The 25785-nt window shown below is 37.6% G+C and overlaps 1 protein-coding gene across 5 annotated transcripts in view; it reads left to right on the forward strand.

Moving 5' to 3' along the window:
• TRRAP (transformation/transcription domain associated protein) overlaps positions 1-25785 on the forward strand; it is a 78488-nt gene that overhangs the window by 6286 nt on the left and 46417 nt on the right. For 3 of the 5 annotated variants that reach the window (XM_040647679.1, XM_004945110.5, XM_015294312.4), the window contains 32 exons: positions 764-874; positions 1424-1528; positions 2222-2305; positions 2884-2940; positions 3559-3684; positions 3992-4069; positions 4291-4379; positions 5262-5358; positions 5479-5617; positions 6418-6496; positions 6992-7226; positions 7558-7885; positions 8026-8123; positions 8768-8962; positions 9496-9687; positions 11374-11539; positions 12742-12998; positions 13866-14066; positions 14917-15095; positions 16147-16346; positions 17084-17301; positions 17423-17620; positions 18297-18557; positions 19223-19384; positions 19892-19988; positions 20436-20557; positions 21655-21825; positions 23005-23073; positions 23917-24036; positions 24386-24505; positions 24831-24995; positions 25404-25585. In XM_040647679.1, the coding sequence (XP_040503613.1) occupies positions 764-874; positions 1424-1528; positions 2222-2305; positions 2884-2940; positions 3559-3684; positions 3992-4069; positions 4291-4379; positions 5262-5358; positions 5479-5617; positions 6418-6496; positions 6992-7226; positions 7558-7885; positions 8026-8123; positions 8768-8962; positions 9496-9687; positions 11374-11539; positions 12742-12998; positions 13866-14066; positions 14917-15095; positions 16147-16346; positions 17084-17301; positions 17423-17620; positions 18297-18557; positions 19223-19384; positions 19892-19988; positions 20436-20557; positions 21655-21825; positions 23005-23073; positions 23917-24036; positions 24386-24505; positions 24831-24995; positions 25404-25585 (4901 nt within the window). The remainder of the gene's footprint in view (positions 1-763; positions 875-1423; positions 1529-2221; positions 2306-2883; positions 2941-3558; positions 3685-3991; positions 4070-4290; positions 4380-5261; positions 5359-5478; positions 5618-6417; positions 6497-6991; positions 7227-7557; positions 7886-8025; positions 8124-8767; positions 8963-9495; positions 9688-11373; positions 11540-12741; positions 12999-13865; positions 14067-14916; positions 15096-16146; positions 16347-17083; positions 17302-17422; positions 17621-18296; positions 18558-19222; positions 19385-19891; positions 19989-20435; positions 20558-21654; positions 21826-23004; positions 23074-23916; positions 24037-24385; positions 24506-24830; positions 24996-25403; positions 25586-25785) is intronic. The other 2 variants (XM_040647678.1, XM_040647680.1) reach the window with 1 other exon arrangement.

Consider the following 25785-nt stretch of genomic DNA (forward strand, 5'->3'; position numbering starts at 1 on the left):
ACCAAGTATATGTTTGTCACATTGTACTGTCATTGAGCACCTGGTTACTATGTGTCTGTTCTGAAATTAAGGAGAACTTGTTCTTTTGTAGAATAAATAAATGCAAGATCTTAGAATAGCTGTAATTCTCTGTGTCTGTGTTTTTAGTTGTGTTGTAATAAATAAATACATAAGAAAAAGATACTGTTGCTGTAACAGCTTTTGTCCACATCTGCTTTGTTTGAAGTGATCTTGCTTAGTCTGTGGTGTGGACACAAAAATACCCATTGTGGTACTCTTTGATGTCATCAGATATTCTTAAGTAAGCTTTATGCAAGGTGCTGGAAGTGCAGCGCTGTGCAGATTTCAGTTGTTGATGAGCTATCAGTGGAATCTCCTGTCCAGCAAACTGTTTTGTTTAGGTTAATACAGTGAAATGCAATTACAGCTATTACAACTGTATTATTTTCATTAAAATAGTTAAAAGGCTTAATCCTTTCTTAGCATGTATAAGGGACTAAGATGTCTGTGGTTGTTCTGCTGTAGTGTGTGCACAGACTGAGCAGAACTTACTATTACAATAAGTGACTATCTGAAAATATCCTCGTGGGGTTTTGTGTGTGTTTGTTTCAAAGGTGCCAACTCTGTAGTATGTCAGCAGATGCTTAAATACGACATCTGATAAAAATCACTGAAAATATTTTCTAGAAGCTTTGAATGTAACTTGATACAATCTGTGGTAGCGTGTTATATGTCTTCATTTTTTTCTTTCCTTTTTAATTAGAATGTGACTTCATCCCCTCAATATTCTACATTCCTGGAACACATCATCCCGAGGTTCCTCACCTTCCTGCAGGACGGAGAAGTTCAGTTTCTGCAGGAGAAGCCAGCTCAGGTAAGCTGTGCAGAGCATCTCTTTGTCCTCTGCGATGCGTGCAGCAGGCTTGTTCAGTGATGCACTTGGTTAGCCCAATGAACCGACTTCTGTACTATCTTTGGTCTTAAAAATACATCTGTTGTTTGAAGTGAAACTGAAGAGGTCCAGTTTCTGAATATGTTGCTTTTAAACTTTGCTATCATGCTTCTAAGAGCAGTGAGGGGAAAAAACTAGATGCATTGCACTTGGCTTTCGCACTGAAAAGTTGTTACACGTTGTAACAAAAGGCAATGGCTGAGAATCTGTATCAGTGAAGGTTTACCAGGCTTGTTTAGGGACCTCATTTTCAACAGTGATTGTTACATTTGGCTTATTCACTTGTTTAAATTAGGAAGCATTTTGTGTTTGTATCTAAGTGTGTGCCAGTGCAAAGTAAGGTGGCTTTTTTATTTTAAGCACACTCAAATATGGAAGTTGAAAACATGCATGGACTAAATGTTGTTTTTGTGGTCTTCTAAAAAATCCCAGAAGCCATTTATTTATTTACTTATTTATTAATTTAAACAGCAACTCCGGAAATTAGTGCTTGAAATAATTCACAGAATACCAACAAATGAACACCTTCGTCTTCATACCAAGAATATCCTGTCTGTGATGTTTAGATTCCTAGAGGTATTTATCTTTGCTTATGGGTGTGTGTGTGTATTCTTTTAAAACTGTTTCAGATTTGCAGAAAGTTTTTCATCATCTCCAGAAGTGCTGGAGGTGGGTTTTTGAGTAGCTGTGTTGGCTGTGCTTCTGGAGCAAGAGTGGAGCTGCGTTCTACTGAGTCTTTATCAGTGTAATTACTTACTGTCTGTAGAGGATTTCTTCACGCTTTTTTTTTTTTCTCCCTTACTTGGCTTTTAATTTTGCAGAGAACTGTTCTTTATTGCTTACTTTAGACATTGCGTTTGTAAGCATTTTATTGCTTAGTTTATATAGACACAAATGCTTTATTCTGGAGACGTAGTTCTGCTTCTTACTCAGCGTTGAAAACGTTGTTACTCGAAGCCTGCAAAAAATAACATGTTATATTTGGAGATGTCTTGGTGTGCAAATGGCCCCACTTGTGTTTCTGTCTGTGGGGTGTGTAGTCAGGTCTGATGATGTACAGCGACTGAAACTTCTGGTTTGTGTTCCAGAAGGGATGAATAATTCACTTTCAGCCATTCCCAGAGGTTACAAGGTAGTGTTAGATCAAATGGAAGGCATCTTGCTCATGCAAATCTGTAGTAATGGAATGCCAAGATAACTGTACTTCTACAGGGCTTTGAAGTTGAAGAATGCAATGGTAGACTCACTAAAAATTCTGTTTTCTATCAGACAGAGAATGAAGAAAATGTACTGATCTGCTTAAGAATAATAATTGAATTGCACAAACAGTTCAGACCAGCAATCACTCAAGAAGTAAGTGATCGATCTTGTCATGTAGCATAGAGCTTAGTCCCATGCTCTTTTCAGAATTGTTGTGTGTTTTATTACTGCTGTCATTTTCTGTTTGTTGACCTCTAGTAACCATATATCAGAAAGCTAGCAGCAAAAAACCCTCCTAAAGTAATTTGTAGCAGGGGGTTGCATAGTGCTAGCAGCCCAGCACCGCAGGGAGGCTAAAAAACCAACAAAACAAACTGTTACAGTCTAGTTATCTTCATTTCAGGTGTTTATGGGTACCATGTTAGAATGAGAGGATCTCCAAAAAAGATAAAACATCCTCAGAGGAAGAGAGAATTAGTGCCTTTTTGGTTTGTGAAAGAAAAATCCTGGAAAAGGAATATTATCGTCTCTTTTTTTCCCTCTGTCTCTTTCCACCCTTGTGTCACTCCTGTGTCAGAACAGACTTGGAGAACGCTTCAGTATCCCTTTTAGATGTCACGAAAAGTGAACTCTGGTGGTGGCTAAAGGTTGTGTGTAGTTGTGCTGCTAATGCAGATGTTGTGAAATTGTAAGTTTTTGTCTGTGTGGTGAAGCACCTTTTTCTTTCCTAGATCCATCATTTTTTGGACTTTGTGAAGCAGATTTACAAGGAACTTCCTAAAGTCGTGGTGAGTTTTTTATTTCCGAAGTTGCCCTTGCTATAGTCAGGGAACTAATTTTTCTGTCTTAATTTTGCCTCTAAATGAGTTAATTACTTTTACCTCTAGTGATTCAGTTAGTGGTACAGCTTTAGGAAAAATATTTAACGAAAATACTCCATGAAATAGAGAAATTTTGACTTTGATTTAGAAAATCTTGTGTTTGTAGAACGGTATTAACAGTGTGAGAAAACCAAGGTGCATTTGTTTAATAAAATTCCATTCTATTGGCTGCAGTGATCTCCAAATTTTGGTGGTGTTTTTTTTTTTTTTTTTTTTTGAGGGAAGGATGAAGTGATTTACCTTCCAGTAGAGTTCTTCAACTTGCTTGATCTCTGGTGCCGTTGCCTGTTCTTCCTGTCAGATACATCTGAGTGTCTACTTCAATGGGTTTTTTTTCTGCTTCCTGCTGTGGTGGGAGGGAACGATTATGGGAGACGCAGTCCCAGTACCTTCTATAGTGTGAAGGTCCTGTGTGGGAGGAAGGAATATCCACAATGAGTTGTGGGGAAAAATTATGTGGAAGAATTGCCTTTTGGCTGTAACTAGCATTATTATGTTTTTCTTCTGCTCTTTGTCTGCTTGTAGGGTCGGTATTTCGAGAATCCTCAGGTGATTCCTGAGAACACTGTTCCTCCTCCTGAGATGGTTGGCATGATTACAACAATTGTGGTGAAGGTGAACCCAGAGAGAGAAGACAGTGAAACAAGAACAGTAAGTATTCTAACTGAGATTGTGTGTATCACGATACCCAAAATCATGATGGCGAGTGAATGCAGTAGGCTCTTCTTGTTTGTTTTGCATGTCGACCTATATTTGTAGAAGATGATTGAAACTTGTCATATATTTGCTATGCAACTCTAACAACAGCATTTTTATTTTATGTAGTATACCAAGTGGCTCTGTGCTCCTTAAATATTTTGTTAATATATCTATTAAAATGAGCAGTTATTTTAAAAATGCATTTCAAGCACTTTTAAAAATCAACAAACTGTTTATAAAACATGTGTTCTCTTTTCAGCATTCTATAATACCCAGAGGATCTTTATCCCTAAAGGTCTTGGCTGAGCTACCTATTATTGTTGTTCTTATGTATCAGGTTAGTATAGTGTTGTATTTTGCACCTAAACACTTCTGGTTACTCTGTTGTTGTGTAACTTCCAATGACAAAATGTAACCAATTTTTGAGTGTAAAATATGGTGGAATAATAATCCTGTGAGATTTTTTCATTTTCTTTCATTAGCTCTACAGTATGTTGAATGCAAGAATGAGTTGCATGTTTCTCTAATTATACTGTTTCTTTTTTTCTTTTTTTTAAGCTCTACAAACTGAACATTCATAATGTGGTAGCTGAATTTGTGCCCTTGATTATGAACACTATTATAATTCAGGTTTCTGCGCAAGCCAGGTAATTCAGTACTATTTTGATGATCTATGGAATAAACTTCTTTAACCTGCTATTCAAGGTTATTTAAAATATTTTTGTCTTATATCCTGTGAGCTTTGCTTCTGGTCTTAGTGCTTTTCATCTCAAAAGTAGCAATGATTATTTGATGTAGAATTATCCTACAGTGACACTTTTGTGCTTGAAGTAATGGGCAAATTTGAGTATTTCCATTATGTGTCACTGAGAAGATTCATGGTGATCAGTTGCCCCCCAATTTATTATTTGATAGGCATTTTTTAAAATGGAATTTCTGACAGAAATTGACATTACCGCAGATTGTATGCAATGGAGACCACACAGCTGGGACTTTGGAGCTGTTTATCTTTAGGAAGCCACCAGTGTTATGGTTTTGCTTTTCCAAGTCTAGCTTGTGTGGAGCCATGTGGTGTTGCAGACCTGGGCGCTGTTTTAAATGCTTCAGAGACATGTTTCTAAGGGGCAGCAATGGCGCTGAGCAGTGCAGCAGGATTTCTACCTCTGTCTTTCCCTGTCTGCTCAGATGATCTGCATAAGTGATTGAAACTTGAAAGATGTACAGGCCTTTGGGAAGGAATATTGCATGGAGAAAAATGGCCCCAGCTAGGGGAAGAGTGGCAGCTGTTTGGTGCCAATGTAATAGCTTAGTTTTGTGCAGGGGGTTGAAAACTGTATGATTGCTTCAGGGTTGTGCATTTTTACTTAAAGCATAAAATGTTGGGTAAGTGGGCTCTCCTGTAATGAATTTATTTTCTTGTGGAGCAGGAACCTCTATTTAAGATGATGTAATTTGATACTGCCATGAATTTTCTGACCAAAGGTATTGGAGAGGGGGAGAAGAATAACAACTGTTTCATTTGATTTCAGGCAACATAAACTTTATAACAAAGAACTGTATGCTGATTTTATCGCTGCTCAAATTAAAACATTGTCTTTTTTGGCTTACATCATAAGAATTTACCAGGTAGGCTGCATTTTTGTTACTTTACTACTCTTAGGATTTTAATTCAATGTTGTATTGGAGATGCGAAACAGAGTTTTAAAGTAGAGTGTAATAATAATTATATTTTCATTATTTTTGTAGGAATTAGTGGCTAAATATTCTCAGCAAATGGTAAAAGGAATGTTGCAATTGCTCTCCAATTGCCCAGCAGAAACAGCACACCTCCGAAAGGAGCTTCTGATTGCTGCTAAGCACATTTTAACAACGGACTTGAGGAGCCGTATGTACTGCTTTTTTTTATAATGTATCTATACATTGAAAATATTTCAACTATTCCTATGTATTTAGGAGGAACACTTGAGTATGATTTGGTTTGGACTACTACATACTTCTCGTTACTTTGGGAAGGGGAGTGAACTTTGCTTTCAGTTCTGTTCTGTATGGGTGCCCCTCTTTATATGAGGTTTTGCTTATTACTGCATTTTGCTTTGTGTTATTTGAAGGTGGGATCATTCAATCCTTCCTGTCATTGCCATCATCTGCCCTTAGGGTGGAGCGAACTAAACAATTCAGTGACCTTTTTGAATTCTGTATTTAGAAAGAAAAGAAATGCTTCATTGGCCTTGCTTTTTCATTTGAATTTGTTACTGATAGCTCTTCTTATTTCCTTGAATCGCAAGTTCCATATATTCTTTCTCACATTTTGGGATAGAGCTTGCATGATAGATGACACACAAAACAGTGTTTTCATGGGCAGTAACTCATTACTTTCTTCTAAAAAGTTCTGTGAAGTTGAAATCAATGGAAGCACTTTTTCCAGCTGTAGCTGTTCTCATTATATCCCTAGTGTTGCTTTGACTGTTCTTTAAAGTTAGTCAAGGTGCAGGTGCCAGAAGAGTTATAAGAGTCTGATTGAAAATTTACATGTTTCGGGAGTAAATTTTATTGTAAAACTTTCTCTCTTTGGTTTCAAAATATACAATGAGTAGCTTAGTGCTTAACCAATTTATTTTAACTTTTTCTTTGCTAATCATTATATTTAGCTTTCATTTTCTTTCTTTTTTTTTTTTTTAATTATAGAATTTATTCCATGCATGGACAAACTGTTTGATGAATCTATATTAATTGGCTCTGGATATACTGCCCGAGAGACACTGAGGTATGGCAGAAAGGTTGGAATGTCTTCTTGAGTGCTTGTCATGGCTGCTTCCTTTCAGGGTTTGCTAATATTTGCCACAATGTCTGTATAGAGTTTTAAATCTTTATGTAATTCATTTTCATGAAATCATGAGTAATCAAGGATTAATTGTGAAAAAGCTTATCAGCACTGCTTCCAATGTGGTTTGAAACATCTGAATTGTTATGGAGATGAGGTTGTGTGTGGGGGATGTTCAGCAGCGGGTGAATAAAGATAAGAGTAGTTCTGATATTAGTGTTGTGGGATGGATTAATGCTTCTTTGGTAAGGTTATGCAGACTGTAATTCTCATGTGTAATTGAAAAAGCCTCAAAACAATGTGTTTGCATATAAAAATAGAAAATTTTAATTTAGAATCTTGAAAATAGATCCAGGTGGTGATTATTGGTTAAGTCCAATTAGCAACTGTTGTAATTGTCCTCAATGTGTTTTCTTCGTTTCTTGTTTTTACTGCCAGGCCCCTTGCATACAGTACACTGGCAGACCTGGTGCATCACGTCCGGCAGCACTTACCTCTCAACGATCTCTCCCTTGCTGTCCAATTATTTGCCAAGAACATTGATGACGAGTCGTTGCCTAGCAGTATCCAGACAATGTCCTGCAAGCTCCTGCTAAATTTGGTAGACTGTATCCGGTCTAAAAGTGAACAGGAAAATGGAAATGGTAGAGATATTCTCATGAGAATGTTGGAGGTATTGATGTGTTTAAAACTTTTGATAATTAGTTGAATAGCCTCATTAATATTTTTTAGTGTATTATCAATTACATTTTACTCCCTCCTTTCTTCAAAAATGAGGATATGCCAAAACAGTGTGTTAACATTCGTGGTACACTTGAATATGTTTGCAGTTATTCGAGCCATTCCAGAAATATGGTTGTAAATCTTATTGGTCTGTTAAGTTGAAGGATTAGAATTATGAACTTTAGAATAATCTTTAATTCTCAAATAGGAACTTTTTTTTTTTTTTTTTTTTTCCCCTCTCTCCTCTGCTCTTCTGTTTCCTTTCTTCCCTGTCCCCACAGGTGTTTGTGCTGAAGTTTCACACCATAGCACGATACCAGCTCTCAGGAATTTTTAAGAAATGCAAACCACAGTCTGAGCTGGGGGCGGCTGAGGCTGCACTGCCTGGAGTGCCAACAGCAGCAAATGCAGCACCTGTTCCTGTTCCGTCTCCTGCCCCGGCCACTCCAGTGGCCCCTGCGCCCGTACCTGTGTTTGAAAAGCAGGGGGAGAAAGAAAAAGAAGATAAACAGACTTTTCAGGTCACAGACTGCCGAAGCTTAGTGAAAACGTTGGTCTGTGGTGTGAAGACAATCACATGGGGCATAACGTCGTGCAAGGCTCCTGGCGGTAAAGCTGCATGATGTTTAGTTACTCTTGGCTTTTTTAATAAAATTCTACAATTAAAATTCTAGCAAAAAAAAAAAAAAAAAAAAAAAAAAAGTATTTTTAATATGTAACTGCTGTTGTATTCTTTTTTCTCCTTTCAGAAGCACAATTCATTCCCAATAAGCAGTTGCAACCTAAAGAGACTCAAATCTATATAAAACTGGTAAAATATGCAATGCAAGCTTTGGATATTTATCAGGTATGCACCCTGACCCCAAACCGTGTTTATTTTATGCAGTTTCTGTGTTAGATCTCTTAATAGGTGTTTGTCAGCTAAAATGCAGATCGCACTTGTAGTATATTTTCATGAAGCCTTTCATCTCAGGGCTGTGTCTAGTGGGAAACTGTTGGAATTTCAGAGTACTTATCACTTGCAAGAAGCAGATTATTTTCATAATGCTTATTATTGTCTGTGTTTAGGCTCGCAGGTCAGACTAAAAATCTTTGTCTTTTATGTGATGGATTAAATTTCTTCTCCAAAGAGATTTTTTTAAGTTTAGTTACCAGTCGAAGCATTCACTTGGCACGTGTTTGTCTTCTGAAGCTACACAAAGTATTGCTGAAATGTAAATGTACATGATTTAGAATTAAGTAGCTTTACAAATACAGTATGATATCTCCTGTTGTTTTTTTTTTTTTTTTTTGCACTCCTGACTCCATGATTTTGAAGTCTGTGATCTTCACACTCCATCTTCGTATATTTATTGTCAGTATTGGCTTTTGTGATTTCTGGTTGTGTGGGAATTGCATAACATCAGTCTTATTCAAATCCTTCTTTAGGAATAGCAGGCACAAGTTGTAACAGTTCTGTAACTGATAGATTCATTTTCTCAATTGCCACAGGTTCAAATAGCAGGAAATGGACAGACGTACGTTCGAGTAGCCAACTGTCAGACAGTCAGAATGAAAGAGGAAAAGGAAGTTCTGGAACATTTTGCTGGTGTATTCACAATGATGAACCCTTTAACTTTTAAAGAGATCTTTCAAACTACTGTTCCTTATATGGTGGAAAGAATCTCAAAGAACTATGCTCTTCAGGTATTACGTTTGTTGTTTTTCTTCTTCAATTGATAATAACCAGCCTATAGAAAATACCTCATGCCTTAGAGTAGCTAAGGCTGAAGACGAATTATTAAGTAATAATGTTGAAATTAGCATGAAGGAATTGAAACACTATATTAAAAAGACACTGCAAAGATGGGTTTTCAAAAACATTCCAGGTGAAGTGATGAAACACAAACATGAGCACCTCAAGCTAGTGCTTGTATTCACGAGAAGTATTAAACATTGTGGAATTCCTGTTTTGTGTGTGAGATTGTTGTGTTAGTGTTCTGATCTACTGCTGAGCAGAGCACAATTCCTACAGCATACATCTAAAATTCAAATTTAAATCTTAAATTATATGCATGGTTCTTTTCCATTGAGGATAACACGAATTATGTGCACAGCAGTGAAGATGGAGTGGGGAAGCAGAAACTGGTCATAGTTTTTTTTTTTAAATTGGTAGTGTATTAATCCCTCTGTTCTTTTCATTGCAGCAGCATTAATTCCTTTGTGGTTTCCTTTTACAGATAGTTGCCAACTCCTTCTTGGCAAATCCTACTACCTCTGCCCTCTTTGCAACAATTTTGGTAGAGTATCTTCTGGACCGACTGCCAGAAATGGGCTCTAATGTGGAACTCTCCAATCTGTATCTCAAGCTGTTCAAGTTGGTCTTTGGCTCCGTTTCATTGTTTGCTGCTGAAAATGAACAAATGCTGAAGGTAAGGGTCATTTGGGTTTAAAAAAAAAAGCTGTTTTCACTCTTAATGTATTCTTCAGATGTTTGAAGAAACTTAGTTTTATTCTCTGTGTCGTTTGATAGTCTTTTCGTGCTTGAACCACTATTAGCACCATTGTTCAAACAGCAATCAGTTACTGCCTTATTTATAAGAGGCAGTTTCTGTGAACATTTGGCACTGTAGTGATGTGCTAATTCTGAGTCTGAATGGCTGAGAAATGCATGTGGTCTGATTGGGATTAGCACATAGCTTCGTAACGTTGTGGTCAGGATATATCTTGTGCTTTTTTTGTTGTTGCCTTATTAATGTAAGGATTTTGCTTAGACTGTCACTTCTGTGTGTTAGTGAATCTGGTTAATTCATGTCATGTTTGGTGACATGAACCTCTTGAGTTAAAAATACAGTTTTGAGATGTTGCAAAGTCTGCATTGAGGAATTCTACTTTTCTATTAACAACACATTGCTTGCTTGTTCAAAAAAACTTGTTTTACGTTGAACATAATCACTTCTTTTAATGCGTTTAGAAATAATGTGTTCTGAGCTCAAAGCTTTCTCATTACTATGAGAAATAGCTACCTATATAGCAGAAAAACTTTAAAACATTGGTAGAGCACTGCTCCTTCTCTCAACATTTATCTCAATTTCCCTTTCCCTACCTTAAAGTAAACACAGTTCCTGATAGAGGCAACTATATAAAAATGATTTCTCTCCTTAATGGTTTGTTATTGCAGGATTTGTTCAGTATTTTCAGGCAGAACAAAGTAGGGATGACTATTTTTCCTGATCCTTTGAAAGGTTAATATGAAGCAATGTTCCTAAGGAGGATGAGGCAATAGTCAAATAATTTTGGTTAAATTTTTTCACCATCAGAGTCAAGGTCATTTGGATGTTGTAAGCTGGAGGTCCCATTTGAGGGATGTGATTTACTGCCTTCACAGTTTCACGCTTCTGTTACATTTTTGTTTCAGCAGGATTGATGATGTGGGCCTTGGGCAGACAATTAAATTGAATGATGAAGGCTCTCTGCAGCATTTGCATAACAATGTGGAGCGCTTTTAGATGTGAATAAAATCCAGAACCGTGTCACTGTTTGTACCTGTTCTGGGAGGTTCCTTGCATCTATCAGCTGTTGTTAATGATTCCTGGGCACTCTTGAAGTCCTCTGCTCCATTAGGTCACTGAGCCTTACTCTTTTGGTTCTGGAACTGTTTTTTTCCTTTGTGAAAGTCAGCTTTTAAAGTAACACTACTGCATTCACCAACAAATAAGAATTAATGATGAAATTAGATCTGGATTAAACTAACACAGTGAAATATCTTCCGTTGTCATTCTGACGCTGCTGGCATTTCTGCTACCCATCCTTAGGTGCTCTGGAGCAAGTGTGTTTCATTGTGTTAGATTTGTGGGTTTCTGTTTTAATACAGATTGTGCTTGGAGTAGCAAGCAGACTTGATTGTTTGGCTAATGTGAAAGCAGTATGTAATTAATTAACAAATGCTATGTGTTTTGGTAACAGTTCCTCAATAGCGGTGTTAAATGAGGATGGTATCCGAGTACTTGGAGAACCTGAAGGGTTTTGATCTGAAAAAGTTGTCTCCTGTAACGTCTTACACTACAGCAATGATAAAATTGATGATTTATTAATCTTAAAGCTTTATTTTCTTATAGCCACATTTACACAAGATTGTGAACAGCTCTATGGAACTTGCACAGACTGCCAAAGAGCCCTATAACTATTTCCTGCTGCTCAGAGCACTGTTCAGATCTATTGGAGGAGGCAGTCATGATCTGTTATATCAAGAATTCTTGCCGCTGTTACCAAACTTACTGCAAGGTAGAACAATACCTTTATTCCCCATCCCGGTTTCTGATCTTTTTATGTACGTAGTACTCATACAGTTATGCTGTGTAATTTAAAAGAAAAAACGACACAAAACCAAACGTAGCTGCTGGTTTTGAGCTTAGCAGTTGATTAAATAACTTGGACGTGGCTTATTTTTGTTTGCTGTCAGCTGCTTCAGGCTCCATAGTTCTGGCTGCTTCACAACTACTGCTGCTTGTTTCCTGCTGTCTGTTGTGGGGCTGTTGGCTTTTGTTTGCTTGTTGTTTTGAGGTGTGGGGGTAGCAGGAGGAGCAAGGTTGCTGGGCTATCGCTGCTTCTGAGGGGGGAGCACTGCAGAGAGTCTCTGGCTCTTCTGTAGTTGTGGCTGTGTTGGGTACACGTGCTGCTGCATGACAGATGTACAGGGAAGTTGTGTGAGTTTCCAGAAAGAAATGAAAAAATGAATGAGTTTGATTAAATGAGCTTATGTGCTTGTGAAGGCCATCTTCCAGGGACACTAGACATGACCAAGGGAATATGAAGAACTATTAAACCTAAGGAGAAGCTAATCAGAGCACCTTTGGGAAAGCAAAATCTGTGGTTTCCCCCTACATCTGCAGGGGCAACTTTTATTGTAGTTAGAAAATATTTCTCTTATATCTAAATCATTATGTAAAATATGTGTCAGTGTAGAGCTGCTAGCTAACGCTGTGGAATATATGAAATCTTCTGCGGGGGGAGGAGTTGGATAACGCATTTTGTCTGTACGGAGCAGTGGATGGACATTGACATAAACATGCTCTCATTACTATTTATTTTCAGGAGCCCACATATTTTAAAAACAATCTTTTCCATGTGGAGAAGATTTCAAATTTAAATTGAAGTTGAGGTTTGGGTCAGGCTGTCTTTTTGCTTTCATCCACTCTATTCAAATGCTACTTTATTTTGACATTTATTTGATATTCAGTCTTAGTGCACACACAGATCTTCTTCTATGTGCATGTGCCTACAAAGCATTCGCTGTGTAAAGTCCTTAGATGAAATTTGTATTTATGACGTGTTATTTATCTCTAAACAATGTATTTAGAGAATGTAAGTTTGATGTAACTGAAAATGTCAGGTTATTCTGAGTTTAGGAAACAGTGATTTCTGAACATTGAATTGTGGGCTGTTTTTTTTTTCTTTTGAACGTGTAATTTATCAATAATTTTCAGGACTTAATATGTTGCAAAGTGGTCTTCATAAACAGCACATGAAAGACTTGTTTGTGGAGCTCTGCCTCACTGTGCCGGTCCGTCTGAGCTCACTGCTCCCGTACCTGCCGATGCTCATGGATCCCTTGGTGTCGGCTCTCAATGGATCTCAGACCCTGGTTAGCCAAGGCTTAAGAACACTTGAACTGTGCGTGGATAACTTGCAGCCAGACTTTCTGTATGATCATATTCAGCCAGTTCGGGCTGAGCTTATGCAGGTAAACGTGTTTTTTTCCCATTAGACCACAAGGGGTCGTCAATTCACTGCATGTTAGAATGTTATGTGTAACTTTGATTGTAAGAACTGGAAAAAACTGTCATGGGAACCATAGCTGTCTGATTTGTATGCAGAGCACTATTTGGTGTTGTGCAACTGAAAACTGAAACGCATAAAAGTGAATGAATCTTTTCTTCTATACCTCCTGGTAAGAAGTTAAGGCTTGGGACTCTGTAGGAAGAATATTGCTGTCTAAGATGAGTTGGCATAGAAAATGATTAAGATCTGGTAAGATTAGCTACCCTAATTACCTTCAGCATATTGTGACTGACAACTATATGCAATCTTCATATATACAGTGAAGATTGTATTTATACTGTGGCTGAAATTTGGAGCAATGTTATAAGTGTATCTCTAAGTTTTCTCTAATAGTGCTAGCATATCCTTTGGCCTGTAAATATAATATTTACTTCACTTTCTTTTTAGATTTAGAAGCTAGCTCTCCGAGGATATTTCACTTGGCCCATGTTGGTGTTTGGTTTTTAATTTTTCTTATTAAATTCATAATGTCATCTATCTAATATGAGCCATAAGTATGACATTGCATTTCATTGGGGCAAAGATTTTGTGACCGATCACGTTAGTCAATCTAGAACTGTGTGTAGGACAATCTCCTTATAAAGCAGTTCACCTGTTTTCAACAAACTGCTTTCATTCCCTCCAGATAAGTGTTTTTTTTCTGGAAGGTATGCAGGACCAAATACCCAGATACATGAAAAAGTGGCATCTGTGACATTTTATTGCACTGTAAGTTGAAAAATTTCGAAGTGAGCCTGATCTGACCTTGTTACATCTAAAATACTCCCAGGCTCTGTGGCGTACACTGCGCAACCCTGCAGACAGCATTTCTCATGTGGCTTATCGTGTCCTTGGTAAGTTTGGTGGAAGTAACAGGAAGATGTTAAAGGAGTCACAGAAACTACAATATGTGGTCACAGAAATTCAGGGACCCAGCATCACAATAGAATTTTCAGACTGTAAAGCATCTATTCAGCTCCCTATGGAAAAGGTAAGGACTTGAGCCAGAAGTTTGCCAGTCTTTTGTTTGTTTGTTTGTTTTGTCTCCTTTAAACTGTTTTATGTATCAGTCCAAATAATAAATGTAAAGATGCCGTTCTGCTTCTACAAAGCCTTAGGCTAGAGCTGAACTGGCAAAAGTGAATCTTTCCTGTGCTTTTTTCCTCGCTTCTTACCTTTTTGTGTGTTGGTTAGATGAGGAGCAGGATTCTGCTCTGAAGTCTTCCTGTTTTCTTGAAGAAGCGTACCAAAAGCTTGTCATAGATGTTCTTCAGTGATTATCCTAATGACTTTAATGATTTGGCTTCCTTTGTTGTCTGTAGGTTTGGTATAGTTCTTATAATACTTGCGAAAATACTTTGTACTTGTAGTGGCTTTCATCTGACAATCTCAGTGTTTTACAGATGCTTTGTTCTCACTAATTACAGCAATCTAATCTGTGACTGTATTTTGGGATCAGAGAATCGAGCTGGATTTTAAGTTAATTTGGCTTGTAGAATTTTAATACATGTTCTGTGATTTTCAATAACAGTTCCATAAGTAGGTGTGATCTGAATGTAGTAAACAGATTTCTGTACAGGCAGCTGCCTCTCTTTGGCTCCATACAGCCAGCAGGCTTAAATATGTGGAAGATATTAAATACCTTGGAAGAATGGTTTTTTTTTGTTGTTGTTGTTTTTTTTTTTAAATGCACATGGCTTTACTGATTTCTCCTCTGTATTCCAGCTGATGAGTTGAATGTAATTACTGTAATTGCTGACATCTTCCTGTCCTGCCAGGTTTAATTCAAACCAGGTTTTCCAGTACATTTATGTATCTAACCTGTAACCTTTCCATTGTAGGCAATCGAAACTGCTCTGGACTGTTTGAAGAGTGCTAACACAGAGCCATATTATCGGAGGCAAGCTTGGGAAGTAATCAAGTGTTTCTTAGTAGCTATGATGAGCCTGGATGATAACAAACATGCGTTATACCAACTTCTTGCACATCCCAAGTATGACAATTCTTTAAGCATAAATGCGTATGTAAAATTTATAGTGTCCAACCTTATTTAGAGGCAATGTATTCTTCATGGCATTTTTACCTACTGGCTTATCCTGCTTTCTTTTGAATTAATGCAGGACTTTTCAAATCTTTCTCATGCTAACATGAATTTTGCTAGCATACACTGTATGTTAATTTTCCATAGTTTCCATATTTTACTTGCAGTCCAGTGCAATCTGTAGATATGAAAGACAGTTACTTAAAATTTAATCCTGGCTTCATGTATTTAAATAATTGGAATATTCTGGTGCTTAATTGAATTTCCAAGATTAGATTGCAGTATCATATGCGCTCTTCTCACTTTTTTTCAAAGTGAAAGAGATGCAAAATCCAATTTCGTTCAGTGCCCAAACTGTGGCATAGTCACATGCAGCTGATACTTCTGTATGTGTTGGTTTTGATATATGACTTTGTCTTGGAGCAGCTGAGGGTTTTTATTGAATTATTTTACATCTTTTAAAATTTTAGTCGTTGGTACATGATGACTTTCTGCTTTTAGACAACTTCCACTACAAAGCGTATACTGGCTTTGGGTTGCACTTGCTAAGGAGCCATAGTAGCTTGTATAATTTGGGCTTGTTAGACTTGACACACACATAGCTTTGCAGTGAATGGTTTTTATTGGGGTGGAGATTTGTTACATAATATTTCAATCTTGAAAGATTAAAATCAAATGTCATTTTGAAAAAGGGAAAATGTCAAAATATTGAAAATGACATTCTGTAATTGAGTTGCAATGTGATGCCTGTATACCTCTTGTTTGTAATATATGTGGCTTCTTCTGAACCGCTGGCTTGAAGTGTTCATGATGAAATTGAGCTATCCATCATGTTTGAGACCAGTGGTTGACAAAATTGGTACCAACTGGGTGAACCGATCTAGATCTATCAAAATGAGGGGAAAATGGGAGGTGGAGAGGGAGTTTGATATAAAGAGCAAACTGTAAATCAGGTACTTGTGATGATGTTCACGGTTGAGTTGCTGATGCTGCGGCTTAGGACTAGAGTGAACTTAATTTTGTCTTTCAGCTTTACTGAGAAGTCCATACCCAGCGTCATTATCTCACATCGGTACAAAGCCCAGGATACTCCGGCTCGTAAAACCTTTGAGCAGGCGCTCACAGGGGCGTTCATGTCAGCAGTCATCAAAGACCTGCGGCCCAGCGCTCTGCCTTTCGTAGCCAGCCTGATCCGCCATTACACCATGGTGGCCGTGGCCCAGCAGTGTGGTGAGCGGAGGGGCAGGGATCGCGTGGGCTGTGTGCTGCGGGGGGGAGAAGTGGTTCGGGTGTCTTGTGGTAGTTGGGAGAAAGTCAGGGTGTTGCACTGGCTGTTGGGTAGTTAGGTTGGTTTTGCCTTATGGCTAAATTGTGCTGAGCAGTGAAAAATAATGGAGCAGGTTTTCAAAATTGTCTCCTAATAATACTTTCAAAATTCTGAAGCAAAGGAATTACATAGGATCTGGAATCATTTATGTTTCCGGTGCCTTTGTGCAACTTTGTACATACAGTTCTTTTTGCAGGTGGTTTTTAATGTGGTTGTTTCCACTTGCAGTTCTGAGGGCCTATCAGAGGAGCCAGGTAAACCTGCCTGTGAAGTAAATTTCTTGTTTGGAGTTTGACTGTGTGACAGTTTTGGGAAAAGACATAGCATGAGCACATTACTTCGTGGTTACGTTAATGGAACCTGAATTTCTTAAGATTCTTCAATTTAATTAAATTTTCTTAGGAGACCTCTGCAGTGCATAGGCTAGAAAGTAGAAGAAAATATTCGAGTAGATGTAATCTTTTTTCTTGTGAGTGAAGAATGCCTTACAATCCATTTATATGCAAATTGGCACAGCGCTCACTGTTTTTGCCATCCCTTAGTCATAGGAACAGTAATCTAATTGAAAGACTATTCATATTGAAATATCCATTATTTTATCTTTTCCTTCCCCTTCCCTTCCTCCCCATACCAATTGCAGGTCCTTTTCTGCTGCAGTGCTATCAGGTTGGAAGCCAGCCTAGCACAGCCATGTTTCATAGTGAAGAAAATGGGTCGAAAGGCATGGATCCCTTGGTGCTTATTGATGCCATAGCAATCTGCATGGCTTATGAGGAGAAGGAGCTCTGCAAAATAGGAGAGGTGGCTCTAGCAGTGATATTTGATGTTGCAAGCATTATCTTGGGTTCAAAAGAAAGGGTAATATATATTTCAGTTTTTATCTGTATGATCTACATTCAACCAGTTCAGTTCTGCTTCTAAGACTCCAGAGGCTACCAATGAGCTGAGAAAACAAACTTATAGAATTCTTTGTTTACAGGCTTGTCAGCTTCCCTTGTTTTCATACATTGTGGAACGTTTATGCGCTTGCTGTTACGAACAAGCTTGGTATGCAAAACTAGGAGGTGTTGTGTCAATTAAATTCCTTATGGAACGGCTTCCACTAATTTGGGTCCTCCAGAACCAACAGACCTTCCTGAAGGCACTTCTCTTTGTGATGATGGACCTAACTGGAGAGGTAATTAATGAATATATCCCATAGTTTGGGGGAAACTAAGTTTTTTGTTCTATTTGTACAAATTAAACTTTTCTAATATTGATTTTACTCCACTTCAAAATGTATTGACAATGCAATAGTTTTGAGTTAACTCTAGTCATTTTAACTTAAACCAAGTCCTGATTTTAGCAGTCATTCCTTGCCCTGTCCTGCCCACTTCACCAAAGTTATTGCAATTATATTTGATTACAATAGCTTATTTCTGAGTATAAATGTACAGGTTGCATTCCCATCAGTGAATGACAATGATTCCCTTTAACTTGGACTCTGTGGTTTTTTTTTTTTTTTTTCCTGTGCTTGGTTTGAAGTTGTAGGTATTATCTGAAGGCAGTCTGTAGTTACAATTACCACAAAATTGTCTGCTTGACCTTTTCTTAGTTGTGAATCATACAGTAATGGCATTGCTGAAGTGTTCCAGCTCTTCGACGTGGTTTGCACAGTTGTGTTCCGTTGCAGCTCACAGCTTTGGAAAGGTTGCTGGGAAGTGAATAATGTTGTTTTTAAACTTAAAATGTTTTTAGCCTTTGCAGAGGATTTATCAAAATCAAGTGCAAAGTTTCTTCTGGATGATTGTGCTGATTTATAGAGTTAGTTCTTGTACTTCTAAAAATGTAAAAGATTATCTATGATACCCTAGGTTTCCAATGGAGCAGTTGCTATGGCGAAGACCACACTCGAACAGCTTCTGATTAGATGTGCAACTCCTTTAAAAGATGAAGAAAAAACAGAGGAAATCATAGCAGCACAGGAGAAGTCTTTCCATCATGTAACACACGATCTTGTTCGAGAAGTAACCTCTCCAAACTCTACTGTGAGGAAACAAGCAATGCATTCGTTGCAAGTACTTGCACAGGTCACTGGCAAAAGTGTCACTGTGATTATGGAGCCGCATAAAGAGGTAAGAAAAAATACTTACTGAATGTCCAAGCAAGCCTGAAGTTGTTCACCTTCTTGGGTTCGCAAAATGCTTTTCCGAGTGCATTTTTATGTGTTAGTGGATAAAGTTGTTAGTGCTTTGATAGGATATGTTTTCATTCGCTGTGTTTCAATGCTGTAAAATATACTGTGGCTGGAGTGCTGTAGAGGTTCACGTGTATCGTGCCTGATTGCTTAGTCTGTATTGTTAGTGTCTCCAGGTCGATTTTTTTTCTGAAATTATGGGCTGTGTGTCCTACCAGCAATCAGACGTAGACTAGGCCAAATGCATATTTTATTTTGAACCTGTATTTTGTGTTACTATCTAAATCAGACATATTGCTACGCCCTTCCCAGTCCAGAAAGAGATTATGTAAATCAAAGTTGGCTGAAATCACTTTTTGCTACGTACTCCTTAAAGCTGATAGCATTACAAGAGAATGAATGCTAGTAAATGTACAAAGGCCCTGAAGGCCACCACAACGTTTAAAATTATAGATGTCATTACTGCAATTTGGGAACACACAGAGTAGTCCACTAGCTGATATCTTATTTTGCTGTGATCATACCTAATGGTGTCTTAGTGGCTGGGTTTGTGGGATTGTTCGAGTAGGCCGCTAATTCAGTAATCTAAATTGCACTGTGTAGGTCCTCCAAGATATGGTCCCTCCTAAAAAGCACTTACTTAGGCATCAACCTGCAAATGCCCAGATTGGACTGATGGAGGGGAATACATTTTGTACAACCCTGCAACCTCGATTGTTTACAATGGATCTAAATGTCGTGGAACATAAGGTTTTCTACACGGAGGTACTCAAATTATATTTTTTCATATTTGAATGCATGTACTTAAGTAATGATGGCATTGTCAGAACTCTCATTGCTACAAATAGAGATTACTGCTGTATATTTGTTCTTCGTTTCCTTGTGCTCTCTTACCCCTATCCTCAGTATTCCTTGTATTCTACTGCAATTCAGGATGCAAGAATTCCTGCAGACGTGTTCCTTTACAACCTGCATCATATGAGCGGCTTGTTTGCAAATAGACCTGCTAAGTACTGGCAAACTATAAAATCAGTAGTTTTTTGCCAGACTTTTCTTCAGTGGCACTGTGAACGGGTCTCTTGCCTCTGGCTAACCATTAGTTTTCATGGAAACTTACACTCTAATTTCAAGTGGAATTTTTGCCTGTTGGTGAAATTTGGAGATTGTAATTTGAATAAATGTGTTTCTTTGAGGACATAAGGCTCAAAAGATAACTGATGATACTGTTTCAGTCATCCATAATTCTGTGCCTTTCTTTATTTTTTCCCCTAGCTTTTGAATTTGTGTGAGGCTGAAGATACAGCCTTAATGAAACTGCCTTGTTACAAAAGTCTTCCATCGCTTGTACCTCTTCGGATTGCTGCATTAAGTAAGTGAGAGTTCATAAACAAAGTTGGATGTAGATAAATGCCCTTCTGAGCAGTGGACAGTCTTCTTCCCAAGATCAGTAGAAAATTAGAGAGCTTGAAGACTAATGACTGCTCCCTAGAGATCACAGTTTAATGGAGAATAATGGGGAAGTATCACTGCCTTCTTAATGAGTAGGATTTACTCTCTGAAATTAACCCTTTTTTTTTTTTTTTAGATTAATTATGTCATACAGCATTGGGGACACTTTAAAACACTCATAATAGGCATTCCTTTCATTTACTATTTTATGATGCCTGTTGCTCTTGACAAAGCATGCTGGGCTTCATGTGTCTGTAATTTAAGATGAAGTAAAAAAAACTTGATGAGAGTAAATGTAGAATTGAGATTTTTTTTCCCCTCTTTTGAAGTTGAGTTAACAAAGAGAATTTTACTTTGATATTTGCAGATGCTCTAGCTGCGTGCAATTACTTGCCTCAGTCAAGAGAGAAAATCATTGCTGCACTTTTCAAGGCACTTAATTCGACAAACAACGAACTGCAGGAGGCAGGAGAAGCATGCATGAGAAAGGTTAGTATATTAAAATGATGTTGCTTTTGAGTCTGTTCTCCCTGCTTTACTTCCTTGATTATAAGCAGTATAGCATGTATATAAGCAGTATAGCATGGTCAGGCTCTGCTTTACAGGAGCAGGACTGTCTGTGTACTGGTTAAGGCCAGAATTAGTATCCTTACCTAGTCATGCACTGCGTTGTCTGTTCCGTGGATGCTAGGCTATAATATAAAAAGCTGGGAGGAAAGGAAAAGGATGTCCTCTCACCATGACATGGTGCCTGGTAGATATACCTCATTCTAATTTAGCACAATTTCAATACCTTTGCTCTGAATATAGAAAATGGTAATATAATGATAAAACTCCTTGCAGCCTCTTCATGATGAGGTGTAGATGGGGTGGTATGTCACGTGGTATGTCAAATACTGGTGGTTTACATTTGCTTAGGCAGTCAACTGACTAGAGGATAGATCTCATGTTTTGTCGTTATTTTGGCCATGAAAGAAAACATATTTCCTGGTTATGGATTGCTGGCAGCAGTTGAGCTGAGGGGTTAGATGGAGCAGCTGGGGGCTGTTTTGACATTTGCATTCAGTGTGAAATTTTCTGATTGTGTCTCTTACCTTTTTTGTGATAAATCCATGTCCATAGGATGTGTGATTATAATGGGAAATATTGTATCTGGCAGCTTGTAGCCGGATTTTCTTTTACCTTTTATGTTTCTCATTACACATATAAATTTTAACAGATAAATTTGCTCCATTACCTCCAGCCAGATTAGAGCTATTTCTTAATAAAGCAGCTTCTGAGTAGCTTGTCTGTAGTTGTACATTTCATTTATAAAAATGGCAGTTTTTCAATCATCAATTGTAATTAAGACCTGCTGCTTGATTGTATTATGGAATGTCCTGCTGTAAATCAAGAATACTGAAATGTTTCCCAAATCCATTTTTTCATCGTATGTATTACTAGTAATAAAGATCTTGTATTCCATTGTGTTCTGAAAATACAAAATAAAAGAAAGATCAAGTCAGTGGAAATTACTTTAAGGTGCTCGTACAAAAGTCATTAAGCTCTTTGCTCCACCTGTTTTTTGAACCTGTACTTTCATGCAGTTTTTGGAAGGGGCTACAATAGAAGTTGATCAAATTCATACACACATGAGACCATTGCTTATGATGCTGGGAGACTACCGAAGCCTGACGCTGAATGTTGTGAATCGTCTGACATCAGTCACCAGACTTTTTCCAAACTCTTTTAATGATAAGTTCTGTGACCAGATGATGGTAAGCCCATTTCTGTGGTGCTTTTTTTCCTTTTCTTTTTAAATTCCTTTAACTTGTATTAGTGTTTTAGGAAAGTCAAAGACCAACTCACTGGGGGCATAATGTATATAGAGTAAGGAAAATATTTTTGTGTTTCACAATGAATAGGAAACGTGAGTATCTTCAAACATCTACATGGTTAGAATTTGACTTAATTTCTGCAGAAATACTACAGCTGGAAGTTAAGAGGTGTTCTTGTCTACTGGAGTAGAACCTTATTATGTTAAGGCCTGTTTGGCCAAATTCTGGCCATTGTTAAACAATGTGCCAGCAGTACAGTATATTAAGTAGTCCCTTGAGCACGTTTTGCTTCCTAGCAATCTGACTGTTTAAGTGCTTCCTTACTTACAAAACAGTGGAAGGTATTTCCCTTCTTATCTAATTAGCAGTTTTTGAAGTGTTTGTGGGAAGTCCGTATTCTTTTGCCAGGGATTTTTAAATATTTAATTGCATATATATGATTTTAAATAATTATAAAAATACAAACCTATCATCGTTGTCCATGTGGCTTTGGATTTTTTTGCCTTTTAATGTATGTACTTTTATAACCTTTCCTTTCTTGGGTAGGGAAGGAACTTTTAGCAATCTTTAAAAGTCAGCATAGTTCCAGTTGCTGTGGTAACACTTGATGAAGAGCCAAGGGCCCTTTTTTAGTCAGTGAATATCATATTTGTGTGTTCTCTATGGAAATTAAATTAGTGCCAGCTTCTACTGTGTAGGGCTTTAGTTTTAAGTTAAAAAATAGAGTTCCTGGGTGTTTTCTAATAACAATCCTTAGCATCCCCTCTTGCAAGCTTCAGTGATGGAACATGTTATGGGCTTGATGTGCGAAACATACCTGTATACATTTCACGTCCAAAATTCAGTCTTCTAATCACATACAGATTAATGGCAGCCTTTGTAGGTGATATTCCAACCTTTTTAGTTTGGAATGCATTGAAATTACTTGAAATTGGAAACTGTATGGTTTCAAATAATTAACCTTTCAGTCTGAGGGGATAAAAATAGCTCATCATTTTTCCCTTCGTTTCCCTCAAACAGTCATTTTTGCTTCTGTTTCTTTTCTTGGGGTATATGCTGTCACTTGCTAAAATGGAGTGATATTATTAGAAGAATAACACTTCTTGTCGTTTTTCATAGCAACACCTGCGTAAATGGATGGAAGTTGTAGTGATTACACACAAAGGTGGACAGAGGAGTGATGGAAATGTAAGTTAATGAATGCTTTTCTGTGGGAAGACAAAGAGGAAACTAACAGTATTACTGTTTAGGAATTACAGAATTCATTCACTTGTAAATGCTGCCATAACTGATGATGCAATTATGTTTTATTACAAGCCACTGCATTTGTGTATGTTGAATAGTTGTTAGGAATCTTAGTGTGGTAGGAAGAGCTTCTTACCTGCTGGCAGCAGGTTCTTTGGGCTCTCTTCTGGTTGGTGTGGAACACCATTTCCCTTTTTCTATAATGGAAAATCCACTGTATGGTTATCTGAAATGTAGTTCATCTCTAAATTACACAGTCATAATAAAAGGAAAGCACAGTATTATTTTGAACTTTGAAGAATTTATTACGTAGTGGGGGAATATCTATTGGGAAAGTGAGACTTTTCCAAAGTAGCCAGCTGTTTGCAAAGGGCACAGAATAGTACTAGGAGAAAGCTATCTGTCTTGTTGTTGTGGACTGGATATGAGGAATAGTTTAGAAAGGAAGGTCTGGCTTTTTGATGCATGAACCAAGTGGTGCAGTACAGCAGTGAGTGCTCTGTAACTCCCCATCCCTGTTATCATTACACAGAGTTTAGCTCTTACCTTAAGATAACACTTTCCTGACAAAGAAAATAAAATGAAGCCTTTGTATTGCAAGTGGGAAGGGCAAACTTCCAGAAGAGAATTTTATTCTATCCATCATGGTAAATAGATATTGTGTATGCATTAATAATCCTTGCTGGTTCTGCTAATACAGAGAGGTAAAACCAGTGGGATGTTAGATACAGTGTTCATCTGTTAGGCTGGTGATATTAATTTAATCTTGCTTCTTTTTACCTGTAGGAAATGAAGATTTGTTCAGCAATTATAAATCTGTTTCATCTGATCCCAGCTGCCCCTCAGACGCTGGTTAAGCCTCTGTTGGAAGTTGTGATGAAAACAGAACGAGCAATGTTGATTGAGGTAAAAGTGCAAGTTAACATTGCTGATGTTTTTGCTTTGTAGTATTTTTAAACGCAGTGCATTTTCCACATAGTGGTGTGGGAAGATTTGATATTAAAAGATGGTTTAAAAATAAAGAAAAGTGCTCTCCAGTCCTGTCAGGAGGTGTTACTGTTTTCATTCTCTCTTCAGAGGGAGTTTTGAAATTATCAGTAAATCCTGATCATGGAGATCCTGAATGTTTTGTATCTGCATAAATGCCAAAACGAGTGCTCCTCCCATTAGCCCCTCTGAGAGTGCTGTTCAATTAGTAGACAAATAAAAACAGTCTGCATTCTGCATTTCTAATTTAAGCATTATGAATTTTCAGGCTGGCAGTCCATTCAGGGAACCACTGATAAAGTTTTTGACGCGTCATCCATCCCAGACTGTAGAGCTCTTCATGATGGAAGCCACTTTAAACGACCCACAGTGGAGCAGGATGTTTATGGTAAGCTGTAGGGCACCTAATCTTCAAAAACTTCTGGTTGATCACATTTGTAATCTCTTTTTTTTTTTTTTTCTTTCCCCTCGTATAACCTTAAAATGCTATAGCTGGTCTTATTTCAACACAGGTGTATGTTATTTATTTTGCATTTCTTTATCCATAGCTGTTGGTTTTATACCTTTTCAGATCACGTAGGATTAGCACTGGAGTTATGTAGCTTAAAAGCTCTGTAACTTCAGTAGTAGATAGACTGCTGAAGGGTGAGACAGCGTTTTGGTATTTTTGCTTTTAAAGGCTGGGATTGAAATTCTTTCTTCCCCTTCTTCAGAGCTTCTTAAAACATAAAGATGCCAAACCTCTTCGTGATGTGTTGGCTGCCAACCCAAACCGGTTCATCACTCTCCTGTTACCTGCTGGCACCCAGGCAACTGTCAGGCCTGGTTCTCCAAGCACGACCACGATGCGTCTTGACCTTCAGTTTCAGGCTATCAAGGTATCAATTTATTTTTGTTTGTCTGCATTGGATAATTAAAGTCTCTTTAGCAAAAGGCCTCTTTCATAGAGACTTTCAAGTGTATGTGTATGTGTATGTGTGTGTGTTATGGCTCATGGAAAGATACTTGTAAAAATGTAAGGTGTTTGTAGTCACAATGAGGAAAGGAGAAGAGATTGAAATGAATTATTATTATCTTTAATCAAGTATGATACAAGAGAGAAACATGGCAAGGTGAACTGTCTTTTAAAAAAAATTCATTTCAAAATCGACCTAAATTACTTTTTGTTTGAATTTGGATTATTTTAGAACCCTTAATCTATCTGAAAGAAATGCTTTTATTCATTGCTTCTGCTGGCAGGTCTGTTGAATGTTGATTGTGCATTTGTCTTGTTTTGCTTTTGACAGATCATAAGTATTATTGTTAAGAATGATGAATGTTGGTTAGCAAATCAGCATTCCTTGGTGAGTCAGCTGAAACGTGTGTGGGTGAGTGAAGCTTTTCAGGAAAGACATCGTAAGGAGAACATGGCTGCAACAAATTGGAAAGAACCTAAGCTGCTAGCATATTGCTTGTTGAATTACTGCAAGTACGTAACATTTATTTCCTATCATTTCTGTACAAACAGGGGTACTAAAAATGGTTAGCAGTTAATGAAGTGGATGTTTAGTATATTTTGTAGTGCTGCTCTTAGCTCTGAACACATCCCTCTCATAGTGCCTGTTCTTGGTTCTCTGCTTGTTTAAAACCAGTGTTTGTTTTTTCATCAAGTCATCAATGTAGTGGTTT

Source organism: Gallus gallus, chromosome 14 (assembly GCF_016699485.2).
Source record: "Gallus gallus isolate bGalGal1 chromosome 14, bGalGal1.mat.broiler.GRCg7b, whole genome shotgun sequence".
Taxonomy (NCBI): domain Eukaryota; kingdom Metazoa; phylum Chordata; class Aves; order Galliformes; family Phasianidae; genus Gallus; species Gallus gallus.